Genomic DNA, 21,508 nt, shown 5'->3' with positions numbered 1-21,508 from the left:
ATTTTTACTACTGGTTCTGTGGGTGTGGCTGGGTGGGCGTGGCAGGGGAAGGATACTGTAAAATCTCCATTCCCTCCCCACTCCAGGGGTAGGATACTGCAAAATCCCCATTCCCTCCCCACTCCAGGGGTAGGATACTGCAAAATCCCCATTCCCACCCCACTCTGGGGCCAACCAGAGGTTGGCTCTTGATATTAGCCATCATTTAGCTTCCAGACCCCTGATCATCTTTGTGGGTGGGAGGGAGGGAGGGAGGGAAGGAAGGAAGGAAGGAAGGAAGGAAGGAAGGAAGGAAGGAAGGAAGGGGGAAGGAAGGAAGGAAGGAAGGAAGGAAGGAAGGAAGGAAGGGAGGGGAGGGAGGGAGGGAGGGGAGGGAGGGAGGAAGGAAAGGAGGGAGGGAAGGAGGGAGGGAGGAAGGAAGGAAGGAAGGAAGGAAGGAAGGAAGGAAAGGAAAGGAAAGGAAGGAAGGAAGGAAGGAAGGAGAGGAAGGAAGGAAGGAAGAAAGAAGAAAGAAAGAAAGAAAGAAAGAAAGAAAGAAAGAAAGAAAGAAAGAAAGAAAGAAAGAAAGAAGAAAGAAAGAAAGAAAGGAAGAAAGAAAGAAAGGAAGAAAGAAAGAAAATAGCCTGGTGAGATTCGATCTGCCAAACTGCTGGCAGCCGGTGATCAGCAGAAGTAGCCTGCACTCTTAACTACTGTGCCACCGTGGCTCTTGATATTAGCCATCATTTAGCTTCCAGACTCCTGATCATCTTTGTGGCTCTTCTCTGCGCTCTTTCTAGGGCTTCACCATCTCTTTTGCATCATGGTGACCAAAACGGGACACAGGATTCCAAATGTGGCCTCACCAATGCAGTAGAGAGTGGTACTGGTACTATCGTTTATTGTGTTCTTGATGCTATCTCTCTGTCAATGCAACCTTAGGACTGCATTCTCATGTTTTTGGCAGCTGTAACACACCACTGGCTCACACTAAAATGGTTGACCACCAGGATGCCAAGACCCGTTCACTGTTAAGCCAAGGACTGCCTATCTTGTCTCGGTGCATCTAAGTGCAGAAGAACTTTAATTTTCTCACCACTGAATGTTGTGGTCTGCCAGCAGCCCGCGGACCTAGCAGCAGACTTGGACAGTGAGGAGGCTGGGGAGGACCATGGGCCAGTCCTGGAGTCTGCGAAAGGCCTGGACGAGGCCTCTGCGTCGGAGGCAGAAATGGGGCCATGGCCATCTGGGAGTGATGTACAGACTCCAGAGCCTCCAGAGTCGGACAGCAGAGAGGCAGAGGAACAGGAGGAGCCTGTTCCTAGTGCACACATGAGCAGAGCTGTCAGAAGGCAAGAGCAGCTAAAGCAAAAAGGATGACTCTGGAGTAAGGCCAGGAGATGATTGGCTCTTCCCATAAGGCTTAAAAGAGCAGCAAAGGCTCTTGGGCTCTTTGTAGGAAAGCAACATTGCTAAATCTGTTTTCCAGTCAGCGTCTCCTGTTTCTGAACTTTGTGGGGCTTCATAACTCTTCATAACACAAATTCTTCAGTCTAATCACCAACCTTGGTATAATTAAGCAAACTGCCAAAGGCGTCTCTTGGCAAAAATTCAGAAGCAGAAGACACCGACCAGGGATAAGTGCAACAAGACAAGAACAAGTCTATCAACATTATTTTCCGACAAAGAGGCGAAGAGCCGTTGTTGGTCTTTTAAGCCTTATGGGAGGGGCCAATCATCTCCTGGCCTTACTCCCGAGTCGTCCTCTTTGCTTTAGCTGCTCTTGCCTTCTGACAGCTCTTCTCATATGTGCACTAGGAACAGGCTCCTCCTGTTCCTCTTCCTCTCTACTGTCAGCCTCTGGAGTCCACACCTTACTCCCTGATGATCCTGGCCCCATCTCTGCCTCCGACACAGAGCCCTCATCTGGGCCTTCCCCCAGCCTCCAGGACCGGCCCATGTTCTTCCTCAGCCTCATCGCTGTCCGACTCCGCTGCCAGCTCCACAGGCTGCTGGCGAACCACAACAGTTGGCCATTCCTCCTTATCCCTGATTCTCTGTGTCTTTCCTTAGAAGGAAGGGAAGGAGTAAAAAGACTTGGCAGAGCATTTCAGCCTTGGATAACCTGAGAAATGTCGCCAGCATAAACAGCACGAGAGGCAGTGAACTTCTAGACCTCCACGTTGAATTTGGCTCAGTGCGTTGAGCGACACAAGAAGAGAGTCGAGTTGCAGTGCAACCTCCACATTTTCCCAATGGCTGCAATAAATAATTTGAGGATATTCTAATGGCACTAAGACGGACATCTGAGTTGGAAAACTATTGGGCCATTATTTTTGTTTTCTTATTTGTGGTGTGTGTGTGTGTGTGTGTGTGTGGAAGCCTTCTAGAATCAGACTGCTCTTATCTTTAAATTTCTCAAACATTCAAAATCTTTCATGGACTGCTTTCTTTCTTTACAGTTTTAAGAGCGAACAGACATTTTCTTATTTTTTAAGTAAATGCTTATTTATCTCTTTTTAAAAAAAAAAAAATTGCAGTCACTATGAACAAGATCGGAACGCCCTTAAGAGGAAGGAATGGGAGCGGAGAAAATCAAGAAATCCAGCAAGATGAAGACCTCTTTGCATCTGGCTTTAATCTCTTTGGAGAACCGTACAAGGTAAGTCAACGCTGGGAGTTGACAAGTTTGACATTCATTGAGTTGCACAAGCAACTTCTTCCTTCTTCTACGTGTTCCTTGCACCTCAGCCCCCATGGGGAAGATCATCCTGCAAGGAACAGGCAAAGGTGGCTGTTGAGAGATTGCTTTCTCCAACTTGAGGTCTTCAATGATGTTGGACATCCATGATGAGTACGTGAGCTGAGAAAAATGGGAAGATTTCAAGAGACCAGCCTTATGTCTATGTTCACATTCACATTATTAGATAATAATATCCTGCCCTCTGTATACATCAGTATTTTTGTCAACCTTGTGTCAACCTTGAGGTGTGTGGACTTCAACTCTGGTGAATTTTGAGAGCTGGCGCCCACACATCTGAAAGCTGCCAAGGTTGAGAAACACTGCCTAAATTACAGGCAGTCCTTGAAGTTACAACCATTTGTGTAGCAACGTTTTGACATTACAACGATACTGAAAAAAGTGACTTATGTCTGATCCTGTTTCCAGCCTCCAGAGGGCCTCCGGAGTCTGGGGAGGCCGTTTTCACCCTCTTGGAGGCTCTAGGAAAGTCTTCGGAGCCCACCCCTGGAACCAAACCTTCATGTAGTTTGCTCTACATCGGATAAAGATTCGGCCCTGCTTCTTCTTTCCTCTTGTCCTTTATGATAGCAATGATGCCGCCAGGCTAAATTGGACGCTTTCCCATTTCTTTCCTCTTTCCAGAAAGCCCAGTCAGTTGAAAACCTGCAAAGGTAATGAGGTTCTTCAGAGAAGAAGGTCCTGAGTCGCAAACCACCTGTCCAGCCTCTTTTGCACAAGTGCTGCCTCAGCATTTCTGCAAGGCCAGCTGGAGAGGAGAAGAGAAGAACAAGCGAACGAGTGTTTGGCCTCCCAACTCCTCACTCCCTACCCCACTTCCCTTGACACAATGAGTTCTCCTTGTGTTAAGTGAGGAGGGGGAGTGTGTCAAAGCTGGGTTGGGTCATTGTTCATTGTGCGTTGGGTTGACGAAGGTGGGCTCACTACAAAGACTTGATTCTTGGCTGAAATGGGACGTCCTTTTTTTGGCCCCCCAAAATGTCCTCCTTAAGCTTTTCTTTTTTTAACAAAAAAAGAAATACAACCACCCATATACACCAAAGAAAACACTGTTTCTTCATACAGTATGAGTCTTCGCTCTACACAATTGATTAAATTGCTAAATAGTTTCCAAATATTTAGAAAGGAAGCATTTCTTTCTTTCTTTTTTTAAATGACATACAGATATCATGTTTCCACCTCCAATCCACTCCCATCATCTCCTTTCCAAAACTTTATACTCCAACAGAAACATTGCGGTGCAAACAATAAGAGCCTGAGTGGCGCAGCAGACTAATGCTACTGTTAAAAGGTAGTATATAGCTTCCAGCTGCCTGCAATTACTGCAAGTTCAATTCTCACCAGGTTCAAGGTTGACTCAGCCTTCCATCCTTTCTAAGGTAGGTAAAATGAGGACCCGGTTTGTGGGGGCAATAAGCTGACTTTGTATAAAATCTACAAAAGTATGAAGGCTATTGCTTAACGCACTGTAAGCCGCCCTGAGTTTCCGGAGAAGGGCGGCATATAAATCAAAATAAAAAATAAAATAAAATATACAACTCCAAACAAAAGGATTTTCTAATCATCCTGATGAACATCCGAGTTGAGACCAAGCAAAGCAGTGGTGTGTTTTTTTTTTTTTCATGCAACTCATGAACCGACTACAGAAACCTCAGTTCTTGTAGTCTACTTATGAGGAGCAGCTATCCGGAGTGCAGATGGGCAATCTCAGCATCTCTCCTTTATCTGGAGAGATAGCGTTGGCCAGAGATTACTGTCCAGCTGCTGATCTCCATCACAAAACTCCTTGAGGGACATCTAGTTCTCCATGAATCCTCACCAGAAGCCCAAAAGGGGTTGAATCGTTTTACAAGATCCGCAACTAGGCATTATTCTCCAGCATCTTGAGAGAAGATAGCAATAGCAATAGCACTTAGATTTGTATACCGCTTCATATTGCTTTACGGCCCACTGTATATGGAGATTCTCAGTCATCCAGGTCTTGGTTGTCCCAGAAGTCTTTTTTCAAGAGGCAACTGGACTTTCTGTTTTTTTTCTTTGAAGATGTTTCCCTTCTTATCCATGACTACAGACTTTTAGCTATACAATTTGGGATGGACACCCTCGGAATGGGGTGGGAGTAGGAATGGATTTCCAGAGAGGAAAAATTGCAGACTACAGGAACCAGGAGCGCTACTCAGGTGACCCTGAGGACATAGATAAACCTTCAAGTGGATGCAAATGAGTAGCTGCCTGCAAGGAATAGAAATCTTTCCATTCCCCACCGTCCAGTCAGAGCTGAAGAAGCTTCTTGGATGAGAAGCGAAACGCCTTCAAAAGAAAAAAACAAGAAAAGTCCAGTTGCCGCCTGAAAAAAACCACCTTTGCGTCTAATTATCTTGTGTTCCTTGTTTACAAGGACAAATAAACATGCATAAGATATATTTGGATCGTACTTGTAGGAACCTATTTATCTGATGGTATCAAATAGTTTTGGAAGGCTGGTTTCCTTTTTCCTTCCACCAACTCTCAGAACTCTTCTGGTAAACAATCAGCTTTCTTTAACCATCATAGTTCTACCAATTGCTCAGATGTAGTTTCCTTGCTCATCTGAACACTCACCCTGTACTACAGGTATAATCCGTAGACCAACGTCCCATCTTTTAAATGGCCTTTCAGAAAAGGAGAGGGGGGAAAAAAAAAGAGAGAAGCCACAGATAAAATCCAGGCAATTGAGTAAGAAGTACACAGAGGATGAAAACACAATAATGCCAAAAATGAGTCAGAATTTGCCTAATAATTGCCGTGCTTTACAGAAAGTAACTGTGAATCATTGATTTGCAAAAACACATGCTGTGTGGTTCCAGAAAATAAAGGCGACTGAATTTTGCAAATACAGCTGACAACTGTATTTATATCTCCTCTTTGATTCTTTTTTTTTTAAAAAAAGCTCTCCTGAATGCTCATTTTGAAAGAAATTATGAAGTAACCAAGCTGGACGCAGGCCAAAAAAAAAAGCACCCAGAATCAAATCTTTAGTAGTCCGGGGCAACTCAGAACAATACAAAAAAAGGACACTTGAAACTGTTATTCATCACAATGCGGTAGCATAAGTTGGTTGGCAATTACTTTGACCCCCCACTGTTTTTACAGAATAGAGCGCTCTGTACCGTTTCCCGGCAATTGTCTCTTCCTTCTTAGTTGATAACTCAAAGGTTCTTGGTGAGCTGGTAGGCAGCCCTTACCTGTTGGGAAATAGGTGATCATTTCACCTATTTCAGGCTGATTGGCTGGTTGAAGCTGGGGCCAAAATGGCATGTTCAATGAGTGACGTCTCCATGTTTAAACATCAAGTCCAGGGGTGAAACATTACTGGTTCGGACCGGTTCGCCCGAATCGGTAGTAATAAAATCTACCGGTTCGGGTGAACCAGTAGTAAAAAAATGCTACAAATTTGGACGAATTGGTATTTCCGACGACCAGCTGTGCCGCACAGTTTAGCTTCGCTAGAATCTAACGAATCTAAATTGTGCGGCACAGCTGTTCCCCCGCCCCTCACTGTTCTACTTACCTTAGAAAAGGTTTCTTAAGCCTTCTTTTTCAGCACTGTGCGGTAGTGCCTGCAGTGTGCAGATGCGTGAAGGACCGCCTGGGGACTTCTAGGAGTTGAAGTCCCCAAATCTTAAAGTTGCCAAGGGTGGGCAACCTCAATTTAAGATATTATGGACTGAGAAAAGTCAGATCTTCTCCTTTCTTGCTTTGCCCCATCTCTGTTCGTGGCTCACCTTTCTTAACCTTGGTTTCTTTTGATGTTTTAGACCAGCAAAGGTGACGCTCTTGCCAACCGTGTGCAGAACACTTTGGGGAACTACGATGAGATGAAGGACCTGCTCACCAACCATTCTAACCAGAGCCACCTTGTCGGCATCCCAAAGAATCCTGTGCCGCAAACCCCAGTAGACAAAAATGAGCCGAGCTTTTTCCCCGAGCAAAGGAACCGGATGGTCGCGCCCCACCAGATGGGTGGGAACACCTCAACGGCTATGCCTCCCCCATCTTCCCTGTTGTCCAATCCAAGTTTGCTGAATGGCCACCAGAGCAGCAGGAAATCCAGGACGGAGTGGTCCCGTAGCAACCACAGCTCTAGCGGTGGCCAGTCGAACCAAGCCAGTAGCCAGCCCAATCGGACCAAACATAGCTCTTCTCATGAGCCAACCCAAGGCCGATATGAGGACCTTTATCCCTGCCAGAATGAGCCACAGAAAACTGGAGGAGGGGAGGAACTCAACACCCCACCTTCATCTTCACATTCAAGGAGGCACAATCACTCCAAATCCACTGCGGCCGAGCACTCCTACAAAGAAACTACCCACTCGAAGTCTCCGGTGGATCTTGATTTTCTGAGTCACGGATCTCCTCTTCCTTCTACATCTTTGCTATCCGCCGCTAACAATCTTTCCAACCAGAACTTTCCTCCTGGACTCCACTGTAAAAGCAGTATGATCCAGCAGAAGCCCACCGCTTACGTTAGGCCCATGGATGGCCAGGATCAAGTCCCGAATGACTCCCCAGAATTAAAACCACCCATAGAAACTGAGGGGGTCTATGGAAACCAATCCTTTGGAAGTCTACTGGAAGGGAAAACCACCGGATCCAGTTCTAAGAATAAACTACCAAAGCTTACCATTCCTCAAATGAATGAAGTAAGTGTTAGCTTTTCTTTCTTTCTTTCCTTCTTTTTTCCCGCTCTCTCTCTCTCTCTCTCTCCCTCCCTCCCTCCTCTTTCTTTCCCTCCTCTCTCTCTCTCCCCCTCTCCCTCCTTCCTTTCTCCCTCCTTCTCTCTCTCCTCTCTCCCTTTCTCTCTCCCTCCTCTCTCTCTCCCTCCTCTCTCTCTCTCCCTCTCTCCCTCCCTCTCTCTCCTCTCTCTCTTTCTCTTTTTCCTGGTACTCTTGTCTTTCCGATATATCATCTTTTGCATTTTTTCTTTTGCATTGGCTTTATAGGACAAAGCCAAGTGGAAAACACATTTCCTGTTTTTATTGATTTATTGCCAATGTATTGGTGGGTTTGTCCAGTCTCTGGTTTGTTTTGTCTTACCAGCTGTCTTTATACCAAAGGTGTTTTTTTTTTCTCAAAAGGCAACTGGACTTTGTTTTTAGAATACAAGGACCTTGGAGGCCTTCTAGTCCAGCCCTCTGCTCAAGCAGGAGACCCTATACCATTTCAGAAAAATGGCTCTCCAGTCATAGATAATAATTAATAATTAATTAATAATAATTAATAATAATAACAGCATTTAGTATATACTCAATGCTATTGTTACCATGGTAGGTATATACTCAATGATTGAGTATATACAATATATGATAATGTAGTAATACTTACTCAGTGTATGAATAGAATAGAATAGAATAGAATAGAATAGAATAGAATAGAATAGAATAGAATAGAATAGAATAGAATAGAATAGAATGGAATGGAATGGAATGGAATGGAATGGAATGGAATGGAATGGAATGGAATGGAATGGAATAGAATAGAATAGAATAGAATAGAATAGAATAGAATAGAATAGAATAGAATAGAATAGAATAAATATAGGAGGGAATAGAATAGAATAGAATACAATACAATACAAAGAATAGAATAGAATACAATAGAATACAATAGAATACAATAGAATACAATAGAATAGAATACAATACAATACAATACAATACAATACAATACAATACAATACAAAGAATAGAATAGAATAGAATAGAATAGAATAGAATAGAATAGAATACAATACAATACAATACAATACAATACAATACAATACAATACAATACAATACAATACAATACAAAGAATAGAATAGAATAGAATAGAATAGAATAGAATAGAATACAATACAATACAATACAATACAATACAATACAATAAAATACAAAGAATAGAATAGAATAGAATAGAATAGAATAGAATACAATACAATACAATACAATACAATACAATACAATACAATACAATACAAAGAATAGAATAGAATAGAATAGAATAGAATAGAATAGAATAGAATAGAATAGAATACAATACAATACAATACAATACAATACAATACAATACAATACAATACAATACAATACAATACAATGATAGAATGGAATGGAATGGAATGGAATGGAATGGAATGGAATGGAATAGAATAGAATAGAATAGAATAGAATAGAATAGAATAGAATAGAATAGAATAGAATAGAATAGAATAGAATAGAATACAATACAATACAATACAATACAATACAATACAATACAATACAATACAATACAATACGATACAATATGATACAAAGAATAGAATAGAATAGAATAGAATAGAATAGAATAGAATAGAATAGAATAGAATAGAATAGAATAGAATAGAATAGAATAGAATAGAATAGAATAGAATTCTTCATTGGCCAAGTGGGATTGGACACACAAGGAATTTGTCTTGGTGCATACGCTCTCGGTGTACATAAAAGGTACATTTGTCAAGAATCATAAGGTACAACACTTAATGATAGTCATAGGGAAACAGTCAATACAAATCTTGATTTGACCTCGCTGCGATACCTACTTGATGCACTACCCACTGCTGCGCTGTGAAGACGTCTCATTTCTCACCCAAGAAGCTTCTTCAATTCTCCTTTAGAACTCAAGAAGCTCCTTGGATGAGAAGCAAAACGTCTTCAAGGGGAAAACAAAGTCCAGTTGCCTTTTGAAGAAAGTCTCTTTGGGGCAACCATGGCCAAGAGCCTCCCTAGACAATCCGCTGTCCTTCTTGCACAGAAACGAGTCCCTTAAGTCCTCTGTTGGCACTCATGGCAGTTTTCTTAAAAAGAATAACACAAGCGTCTTTGTCGGGTCGGGTGGTATACAAAACACCTACACACCCACAGCTATCCTCGCATGTTGTGGCCTTGATCCAGATGGAGTCACTGTGGCCTTTCCATGGAATAAAATCGCGTGCCCTTTTGGCACGACGTTGGATCATTGGAAGTTGAGTCAACTTAGCAAGGACTGAGGTGCTCAACGGGACTCTTTGTGGTGATTTCTTTGCTCTTCAAACTGATTTTCTTTTCCCTAACTCTCGTGATTCATAGCCAGCATGACTTTTCAGAACCTCGTTCTGAGCGTTTGCAAGAAAGAAAAGTGGGGAGAACAGATGTGGCCCAAAGCAAAAGGATAGACTTAAAATCATTTGTAATATAGGCTGTGGCAGAATCCAAGACGTTGGTTTTGGCTTTAGATCCACGGGGAATCAAAATGTTCTCACAGAACCAAAGAATACCCTGTTTACCACCGAAAGGTAAGAACTACGTGTGATAGTGGACAGCTGGAGAATTAATGGTGAACCAGGGTGTTACGAAGGCGCGTTTCTTTCCATTTGCAAATATCGCGGGTGTTTGACCTTAAGTCAAGGTGTTGCCTCTCTGAAAAAAAATAAAATAAAGACAAGGGATTACAGATGCTTAAGGAGCTTGAGATATTATGTGTCAGTCTGCACAGGCTTTCAAAAATTGACCTACGCGAATGTCCAAAAACACCTTGCTATCTGCTTCCCGTTTGGCAACCTATCAGCTAAAAGGAAGATTGTGCTGGTGGAGGTCGTTGGTTAGTTTTGCACAGTCTTTTCTCTCTGTGTGTGTGTCTGTCTCTCTGTGTGTGTGTGTGTGTGTTGGGCTGTACACTATATCTTAGTCTTCTTGTGTAATCCAAAGAGGCTTTGTTGGCAATCAGTGCGTTTGGCTTTCTAATTAAAGAGAGCATTTCTTTTTTTGTTGTTTCTGTTGTTGTTGTTGTGAAGGCAAAAAATAGGATTTATGAGATGAATGGTATTAGAAATAATGAATGAATAGACAACTTGGGGGGTGGGGGTGGGAATATATGAAGCCATGTGAAATATAGCAACGTTTTGCAGATCTGTGGAGGAGAAACCGAGAACCGACCTGGTGTATATTTACTCACGAACAACTCCCACTGGAGGATCTTTAGGGGACAGTTAATGCATGATTCCATTCTGATTTGGGGAATGCTCTTTTGGGATCTGGGCAGAAACTTCTCATCCTTTCGAATGCGCTCAGAGGGGGTTGGTTTTGATTTGGTGATTCCAATCACTATTTTGATGCGGGAATTTAATTCCCCCATTCGATGGGATTGCCCTCCAATCCTGCCTTGGTTAGCAAATATTTGAACAATTCCAAGGGTTGCTGAAGGATCCCTGATGGTTAAGCTCAGAGGTCAACATACACAATTCTTTTTCCATCCTAGGACCAAACAAATAAAAACTTGCCAAGGTGTAGATAGATTTTTTCCCTTGGAAATTGGATTGCTGTGGGGCAAATCCTAGTTTTTCCTCACATCTGCCCAGATTTTCTCTTCTCTTCTCTTCTCTTCTCTTCTCTTCTCTTCTCTTCTCTTCTCTTCTCTTCTCTTCTCTTCCCTTCCCTTCCCTTCCCTTCCCTTCCCTTCCCTTCTCCTCTCCTCTCCTCTTCCCTTCCCTTCCCTTCCCTTCCCTCTCTCCCTCCCTCTCTTCTTCCCTTCCCTTCCCTCTCTCCCTCTCTCTCTTCTTCCTTTCCCTTCCCTCTCTCCCTCTCTCTCTTCTTCCCTTTCTTTCCTTTCCTTTCCCTTCCCTCTCTCCCTCCCTCTCTTCTTTCCTTTCCTTTCCTCACTCCTTCTCTCTCTTTTTCCCTTCCTTCCCTTTTTTCCCCTTCCCTTCCCTTCCCTTCCCTTCTCTTCCATTCCATTCCATTCCATTCCATTCCATCATTTTTACAAATAACTCATGGCAGCAAACATATCCTCCTTCTATTGTCCCCACAAGGCTAAGGTGTGGCTAGAACTCACCATCTCCTGGTGATTGGCCCAAAGTCACCCAGCTAGCTTTCATGCCTAACCTTAACGCTAACCCTAACCGAAGGCAGGATTAGAACTCACAATCTGGCTTAACCACTAAACCAAACTGCCTCTCAATACCTGGTCCAAAGTGAATCCGGAGAGGTGGGGGAGGAGGTATTTAGCTTTTGAGAGATCATTGGCGGATCAAAAGTGGAACAAAACAATAGAACTGATCCAGAATTCCTCAAATCTTGGTTTCAGTGCCAACAATATATATATATATATTTAAATATAAGCAAAGGTATATTCCACAGGTGTCTCCTAGCTGACGTCAGCTCTCCTATCACCTCTGGAAATGATTGTTTTGAGTCTGTAATTTGTCTGATGGATTTAAAGGAGAAGGCGAAGGGGTGGGGGAAATCCGTCACCATTATTTGTTCACATTCCAAAGAACAACGAAGACAGATGTGTTTTGCAGGAAAGTTTGGAAAACGTTCTGGGAACAGCCTCGGAAAATTTGGTGGGGGCGGGGAAGAGGCCTATTTCTATCAAGTCGAGGCTGAGGGTTACTTGCAGATGGCGGTTTTATTAGAAAAATGTATTTGTTAATGAACGTAGCTTCGTACGCGATTGCCATACAGATGTTTCTGTTTATTTTTACCTTGGGTGAAAAATCTGCTGCAGGATTCTGTGTCAATTTGTCACTGCTATTGTTTGGCAAGGAAATAATTGCATGCAAAGGAAATAATGAGATTGCAAAAGCAGAAGGAACTGTTTGCTCCACTTGTCTATTACAAAAAACAATAATAAAATCCCAGACCCATTAAAAAAAAATTGAACATGAAAATTGAAGTCGGAACAGAGTGTTGAAGGGTGTTCCCTGCATGGGTATAACTGAGGTTAATGACAGTATCATGGGCTGGATCCCAGATCCCTTGAACAGAGGAAGAAAATAGATCCATGCGGTAAATAGATTTGAAAAATACAGATTAACAGAGTTGGAAGGGACCTTATAGGTCATCTAGTCCAACCCCCCATTCAAGCAGGAGGCCCTACATCATTTCTGACAAATGGCAGTCCAATCTCTTCTCGAAAGCCTCCAGTGATGAAGCTCCCACAACTTCTGAAGGCAACTTTTGTTCCATGGTTTGGTGGCTCTCATTGTCAGAAAATTTCTCCTTATTTCCAGGTTGAATCTCTCCTTGTTCAGTTTGCATTCATTATTCCTTGCCTGGCCTTCAGGTGCTTTGGAAAATAGCTTGACCCCCTTCCTCCTCTCTGTGGCAGCCCCTCAAATGTGTGTTAAGCATCTGCAGAGAAGTTCAACATAGGACCCCCTGATTCAAAGAAAAGATTGCAATGCTTTTCATCCAGGATCCGTTCTACCTTGTCACTGCAACTTAATTCTCAATCTACATCCTTGAATACACACCAGAGTTTAAATTGCATTGCAATATGGGCTGTTGTATAAATTAGACAGACAGACAGACAGATGACAAACAGATCACTCTGGTTTCTTATCCAGAGATACTGTAGGTGATAGATGATGATAGACAGAGGACAGACAGACAGACAGACAGGCAGACAGATGACAAACAGATCACTCTGGTTTCTCATCCATAGATAGGTGATAGATGATGATAGACAGAGAATAGACAGACAGACAGACAGACAGACAGACAGACAGACAGACAGACAGACAGACAGATGATAAATATATGATGAGAGATAGATTGTGGTTTTGATCATGGTTTCTGTTTTGTACACAGGAAGACGTAGCTAACCAACATATTTCTGTAGCCTGAATATTGGAAGGTTATGAGATGAGATTATGATATGTGGATAAGAATGTTTGTTATTAGCTTTCTAAATGAAAGTGATGGGGATGACATGTGTCTTTTAAGGTAAGGATGGATGGGTGGGTGGGTGGGTGGATGGATGGATGGATGGATGGATTGATTGATAATTAGATAGATGATGGATGGATGGATGGCTAGCTAGCTAGCTAGCTAATAGCTAGCTAGTAATAGTTAGCTGGCTAGCTAGATGATAGACAGATAGATAGATAGATAGATAGATAGATAGATAGATAGATAGATAGATAGATGATGGATGGATGGATAGATAGATAGATAGATAGATAGATAGATAGATAGATAAATAGCACACATAGGCATAAATTGAAAAAAAATAGCAATCACCTTCCAAATTAAAACAATTCAAGTGCATTGCTTGTATACATCATTTACCTTTGATTTCTAATTTATGATTGATTTCAGCAGGGCCTGACGGGGACAGCCAAAGGGCCAAATGTGGCCCCGGGGGAAACCCCCCCCTCCTAAAATGCCCAGGTCTTGTCTACCCAATGTTTGCAACTGTGCAACGATGGAAGATCTACTTCGCTTGTCGCCGCCCACTTAAAGCATGAAGGACGCCGGCTTCTCTTGGCGTTCCTTCTAAGAAAAATATTTTGACGGGCTCAGTATACAGGGAAACGATAAGCTTTTGTTACATGCTTTACAAATCACTCTGCTATCACAGAATGCTTTGATTAGTCCTATCTCTGCGAGATAGATCTATCCGCGCACGAGCCAGCACTCTTTCTGGATTAAAGAGTATAGAAAATTGACAGGTAGATAACCATATTGATCAGCTCAAGCTGGGCAGTAAATGCCAGCAGCTTTATATCAGATGTATCAAATTTTACCGGTGCGGTCAGTTTAATAAGGGCATTTTGGAGAAGTACTTTATTGTTTTTGTTTCATTTTTTTAATGGAAGGAAAGAAGAGGGAGAAAGCACAGAATAAACCCAGATTAATTAATGCCTCGTTTTATGTCAGTATGCCAAAATGTGAGGTTTTCTCTTCGTGGGTAGATCTTTCATTCCCTTTTTTTTTTAAAAAAAAAGGTCTTTTAGTTTTGCTTTTTTAAAAAAAAAAACACACACACACAACTTCAGAGGGTGAAAAATAATGGACTGGAAAAAAGCATTTCGGCTGAAATTCTTTTGCCGGGTTCATATTTCAAATAAAATTAAATAAAATCACCGAAGCCAAAACTCAAACTGGAGCCCTCAATGTTCAAGCTGTATTCTGAACATATGGCCATGTGGTTTATATTTGTAAATATTGTGAGAAGTGGTGCTTTTGCAGTTCGTCTTAATGAAGAACATAGGCTAAGACTAGTAGAGAGAGAGAGAGAGATGCCAAAAGTTTGGTTTAAGAATCCCGCACATTTTCCCCGTTCTCACTAATTACCTAGCAAAATTCTGGAAGAGACCTCTAACCAGCATTTAAAAAACAAACAAACAACAACCTGGGGAAGATTAGAAGTCAAGATGGCCTTGTTAAGAACTTGGATATGTCTTGATTTCGGTTTGAACATCGTCCTGACGTCTTGCGACTGGATTCAATTATCAGGTAGGGAAGAGTTTCTCAATCTTGGTGACTTTAAGACATATGGACTTCAACTTCCAGAATCCCCCAGTTACCATTGCTGGCTGGGGGATTCTGGACGTAGAAATCCACAAGTCTTAAAATTGTGGAGATTAAATGGATTGAAGTGGCATCTACAGTAGATGAGAGGGAGCGTTTATAATTCAAGGTTGACTCAGCCTTCCATCCTTTCGAGGTAGGTAAAATGAGGACCTGGGTTGTGGGGGCAATAAGCTGACTGTGTATAAAAAAGAATACCGCTTGGGGGGGGCAAAAAAGCCCTACTAAGCAGGTATATACAAAAGTATGAAGGCTATTGCTTAACGCATTGTAAGCCGCCCTGAGTCTCCGGAAAAGGGCAGTATATAAATCGAACCAATAAATAAATAATGGTTCATCCCGATGATCCGGTCCTTGCCCCCCCCCACTCCCCAAAAAACCCCACCAGCCCTGAGAAGAACAAATGAACAAGGCCTTAGCAAAGGCTAGAAACGTTTCCACTTTCATACATAATTAACGGGGCTTCTGTAAATCATTCTTTTTATCTGTCAAACATTGTAGCACATAACCCGGCATTGATTGTCACGGGAGTCATAAATAAACTATGGATATGTCCACCGATGTTTGGTTTTTGAAACATCTATTGCGGTTGGGGGCTTAGCAAATCCATTTTAGTCGTGTAAGGACTTTCCTAGCACTCTGGTTTGAAATATGGGAAAGAGACAAAACTCTGTATATTTCACGTTCTGATGAGTGAAATAGGGGAGTTGAGGGGTTCGTTCTCTCTGGTTTGCCAGTTCGTTTGTATTTTTATTTTATTTTTTTTCCAAAAATCCCACATGGAAAACGGCAGGCAACTGTGGGGTTCTTGGCGCTCTCTGAGCTGGCTTGTTTTCTTACAGATGTTTCATTACCCATCTAGGTAACACCATCAGTGCTGGGAGGGAGGGAGAGAGGAGAGGAGGAGTGGAGGAGGAAGAAGACGACTGTGGGGGTCCTTGGTGCTCTGAATTTGGTTGTTTTCTTGTAGACATTTCATTACCCAATTAGGTAACACCATCAGTGCAAGTGTGAGGTTGCACAACGGAGTTATCAACGTACTACCTCCTTTTCTACAGGGAACTGAAGTTATAGTACATAATCATCTGTGGTTAAGGACTTGACTAATCAGAGTAAATAACCGTTTGGTGGAACTGCCCTTATTTAACATATATTTGCTCAGGATTGGAGAACTTTAAAAAAAACAAAACAAAATCCTTCCAGAATTGAGTTTCCCATGAAATTTACATTGCAAAAAAATAAAAAAATAAAAAAACAAATCAGGTGTGTGTAGGAAAACCTTTTCCCTTTGACGTTGCCTGATAAATGCCTGATAAATCGGGCATCAGAAATGTCAACGGGAGCTATCAATACTCAGCTGGTTTTAAACAGAGCGACTCCAAACCGGGTTCCAGCACAGATACCTCCTGATAATGACATTTCCATAGGTGCTTAAGTTCAAATTAACGGTTCTAAAAACCCAAATTAGAGTCAAACGTGATGCAACCAATTTACTCAGCACAACAATCACAGGCGATGAAAAGTGCTCTCCTAGATTGCTGCTTAAATCGTATCACCGTGGCTGCCTCGGTGGGGGACCGGTGTAGAATAATAATAGCTGCTGGCTAAATGTAATTTAATTATTGGGGAAAGAGGGTGGGGGTAGATCTTGCATTGTTTAAAAAGAAACATTTGTTTTCCTTTCCTCCACCAGGTGTTACGAAGCTTTTTCAGGTAGAAATAATAACCTGCAGACACAGGGACATCTTGGAAAGGATGCCATGGGTTGGGTTGAATTAATGATCTGAATGCCTATGTATTATTTGGTGCCTCTTTCTTATAGAGCTCAGAATGATATATAATACCATGTTTCCCCGAAAATAAGACCTCCCTGGATAATAAACCCTCCCCCAAAAATAAGCCTTCCCTGAAAATAAGCCCCCACCCCAAAAAATATTTAAACACATGTGCAGCCAGTCCCCGCCATTTCCTCTGGTTAGGGTTAGGGAGACAGAGCTGAAAATCAGGTAAGATGGCAAGAGGAGCCCCCTCTTTTTTTTTTTTTTTATTGAATTTGTATACCGCCCTACTCCCGAAGGACTCAGGGCGGTGAACAGCCATAAAAATAAAACATAGAAATACAAAATTTAAAATAGAGATAAAACAAATTAAATAAATTTGGCTGAACCATATTTAAAACCCCAATAATTTAAAACCAAATTTAAAATTCCCATTTAAAAGCGGAGAAGTTTAGGTCAGGCCGGCTTGCTGGAATAGGAACGTCTTAAACGTCTTAAGCGTGCGACGGAAGGTACGCAGATCTGGAATCCTCCGTATCTCGGGGGGGAGCTCTTGCTCCACACGCCCCAAAATAATAAGACCTCCCTGAAAATAAGGCCAAGCGCTTATTTTGGGATTCAAAAATATAAGACAGGGTCTTATTTTCGGGGAAACACGGTAGAAGAGACACATTGCATTCTGTCTCTGGAGATTCTCAATCTTGCGGATTTTTTTTCTTTCTTGAAAACGTTTTGCTTCTCATCCAAGAAGCTTCTCCAGCTCTCCTTCAGTTCTTCATGAGAAGCAAAACATTTTCATGGGGGAAAAAAACGAAAGAAACTCAATGGCCTTTTGGAAAGCCATCTTTGGGATCATCCCGTTGTATTCTTCCATTTACTCTGTCCCATTATGGATCATTAGAAGGTGATCACTTCAGGATCTCCCATGGGCTTTGGAGATGATCTCACAGGAAGTAGCATCCTTGGATTTTGGTGGTCCATGTTTTCTGGGTCTGAATCTCTACTGTTGAACTCTAATTTCTGAGCTCTAAGGCAGAGCTTGGTGGTGGAGTCAAGAGAGGAATCAGCCTAGAGTAGTTACGTTCCCATAAATACATCAATTCCTTTGAGTCTAATCTAACACCAATTTAATGCTGAACACTGACTAGATTCTTGTGTATAGGTATGAGGAGTAGAGTAGAGTAGAGTAGAGTAGAGTAGAGTAGAGTACCTTCGAGACCGACTTCTGCCACCAATAGCCTCCCACCGACGAGTCCGCTCCCACAGAGAGGGTCTCCTCAGGGTGCCATCAGCCAAGTTATGTCGGCTGGTGACACCCAGGGGGAGGGCCTTCTCTGTGGGAGCCCCAGCCCTGTGGAATGAACTGCCCCCGGAAATACGTAAGATCTCCGACCTCCGGGTGTTTCGCTGCGCTCTGAAGACCCTGTTGTTCCGCCAGGCCGGGCTATTAACATAACGTTTTAAATTGGGGTATTTTAAATTTCTGGGATTTTTAATTGGAGCCTAACTATTTAATGATTTTAAATTTTAATTATTGTTTTGTTTCTGTGATTTTAAATAGGCTGTACACCGCCCTGAGTCCTTCGGGAGAAGGGCGGTATAGAAATAAAATTATTTATTTATTTATTTATTTATTTTAGAGTAGAGAATAGAATAGAATAGAATAGAATAGAATAGAATAGAATAGAATAGAATAGAATAGAATAGAAGTTGGAAGGGACCTTGGAGGTCTTCTAGTCTAACCCCCTGCTCAGGCAGGAAACCCTACACCACTTCAGACAAATGGTTATCCAACATCTTCTTGAAAACTTCCAGTGTTGGAGCATTTACAACTTCTGGAGGCAAGCTGTTCCACTGATTAATTGTTCTCACTGTCAGGAAATTTCTCCTCAGTTCTTGGTTGCTTCTCTTCTTGATTAGTTTCTTGCCCTGCCCTCAGGTGCTTAATAATAATTCATCTTAATAATAATAATAATTAAATAATAATAATAATGTGGCAGGATTGCAAGGAGGGCTCGGCTTACATTCTTTCCAGAGGTGGGTTTCAGCAGGTGCTGACCAGTTCTGGAGAACCGGTAGCGGAAATTTTGAGTAGTTCGGAGAACCAATAGTAAAACGTCTGACTGGCCCCATCCCCATCTATTCTGTCTCCCAATTCCCAGCTGATTGGGAGGAAATGGGGATTTTGCAGTATCCTTCCCCTGGATTGGGGATGGAATGGAGATTTTACAGTATCCTTCCCCTGACATGCATACCAAGCCACGCCCATCAAGCCACACCTACAGAACCGGTAGTAAAAAAAATTTTTAAACCCAACACTGATATACACGTATACATGGAAGTGGGGGGAACCACAAGAAATGTACAACATCCTAAGAGAGAAGGGTGAACACAGGAACCTTGTGCCCAGATGGGGGATGGGGAGTCGGGAGGTCTTTACATATAAAGGACAGGTATCGTGAAATCTGGGACTCTCCCAACCTTCTGATGATCCTGATGATTCAGAGATTCAGTTTCTCCTCTGCCCAAAAGTCCACAGAACCTTGTTCTGAACTTGCAAGTGTCTTAGACGCAGGGGTGAAATCATCCAGCAGGTTCTGACAGGTTCTGAAGAACCAGTAGCAGAAATTTTGAACAGTTCAGAGAACCGGCAAATATCACCTCTGGCTGACCCCAGAGTGGGGTGGGAATGGAGATTTTGCAATATCTTTCCCCCAGGAGTGGGGTGGGAATGGAGATTTTACAGTATCCTTCCCCTGCCACGCCCACCAAGCCACACGCACAGAACCGGCCGTAAAAGTTTTTGAAACCCATTCCTGATTCTGTCTTTAGCAAAATCAGGAAGCTCCAGGTTGATCTGGGTTCATATGTTTGAGTGTCTGTCTATCGGAAAAACTTATTTTCCGAAGAAATGTACAGGTGAGGTAGAAGAATACTGGTGTCAACCTTTGGCAAAGGAGCAACACGGGAAGAAAAGAAAAAATAGGCCAGAGTGACTGACTCGCTCTTTACCCTGCTACGGTTGATTGGGTATTCTCATCACCCTTTGTTTAAAATCATTTTGGAATTAATTGGTGTTCATTAGCATGAGCCTTTGTAGAGAGTTGCAGAAACAGTCATTAATGTAGCTAATAAACATAAAGAAGAACTGGAAAAGGATCCTATTACCGGGTCCCTGCAGGCTGTTAACTAACATTTTGAATAAGAATACATAAACATAAATTAAACATTTTTACCAAGTGCTAAGAGAGTGAAGAGTTAGCTTCCTATCAAAATAATAATAATAATTGGAAATATAGGACATGTTCTTGTTATTTTTTACCCAGATAGGTTTGGTATGCAAAGATCCAATCTCTGTTTACATATAATCAGGAATAAAATCCTTGATAAACGGATGCCTCAACTTACTTATGAAATACTAACATGATACATTGGCTTCGGGACAGGTTGGAGTTGATAGGACTGGTTTGAGGGAGGTGTTGATGGAGGTAGAGAACAAAGGTAGATGTGAAATGGAATTCATCACCACATTGTAGGCAGACAATTGAATTAGGAATTGGGAGAATAGAATAGAATAGAATAGAATAGAATAGAATAGAATAGAATAGAATAGAATAGAATAGAATAGAATAGAATAGAATAGAATAGAATAATACAATATGGAATGGAATGGAATGGAATGGAATGGAATGGAATGGAATGGAATGGAGTAGACTAGACTAGACTAGACTAGAAATAGAATAGAGTAGAATAGAATATAGAAATAGAAGTAGAATGGAAGTAGAAGTAGAGTAGAGTCGAATAGAATAGAATATAAAGAGTAGAATAGAATATAAAATAGTATATAGAATATAGAATATAGAATAGGATAAAATATAGAACAGAATAGAATATAGAATATAGCATAGATAGAATATAGAATATAGAATATAGAATATAGAATATAGAATATAGAATATAGAATATAGAATATAGAATATAGAATGGAATAGAATAGAATAGAATAGAATAGAATAGAATAGAATAGAATAGAATAGAATAGAATAGAATTCTTTATTGGCAGAACCAATAGACAAATTCTTGATGCGACCTTCTGGGAAAGGACTTTATATATTCCTTCCCATCCTTGGCAACTTGTCTGTTAGTGAAAACGGTTGTAAATTCGAGTCAGGTCCAGTGGCGACCTGCTTAACGACCGCAAGGGCTGACGACCAAAATTCCAGTTGGGATCGTAAATCGAGGGCTATCCATGACTTCTGCAATGCATATAGACCATCATTGTCCTTTGACGCTGCATTTCTAGCGGAAATTCAGAACGTAAATCTCCACCGACCCTAAGACATTTACAAACTGAACAATTGCAGATGATTGTCACAAATAAAATCCCAAATATGGTATGATCTTTTTTTTTTAATTTGTATCCTCCACAGTTATGGACCTTTTGATTTACTGAAGTGACTGTCAAAAAGCTTGCCTTCCCATTAGCATATTTTTTAAAGGGTCAGGGACCCCCAAGAACTCCATGTTTATTTTATGTCCTCCAGCTGTATAATCTGTAACCCTTTCTGGTCATTCTGATGTCCTCGAAGTTAAACTGCACAGGAAGGTTCTTAATCAACCTAAATGGCCAAATTATTCTGCGGCTGAGCTTG

At 41.7% G+C, this 21,508-nt stretch overlaps 1 protein-coding gene across 1 annotated transcript in view; it reads left to right on the top strand.

Moving 5' to 3' along the window:
• Positions 1 to 802: 802 nt before the first annotated feature.
• The window catches only part of AFF2 (ALF transcription elongation factor 2), a 159,473-nt gene continuing 138,767 nt past the window's right edge, over positions 803 to 21,508 (top strand). The window contains 4 exon segments of the mRNA XM_070951779.1: positions 803 to 852; positions 2,520 to 2,571; positions 2,573 to 2,641; positions 6,538 to 7,422. Of these exon segments, the coding sequence (XP_070807880.1) occupies positions 803 to 852; positions 2,520 to 2,571; positions 2,573 to 2,641; positions 6,538 to 7,422 (1,056 nt within the window).

Source organism: Pituophis catenifer, unplaced genomic scaffold (assembly GCF_029215685.1).
Source record: "Pituophis catenifer annectens isolate HBS135680 unplaced genomic scaffold, rPitCat1.0.hap2 SCAF_11, whole genome shotgun sequence".
NCBI classification, from domain to species: Eukaryota; Metazoa; Chordata; class Lepidosauria; order Squamata; family Colubridae; genus Pituophis; species Pituophis catenifer.
This window is presented reverse-complemented; position numbering and strand designations above follow the sequence as displayed.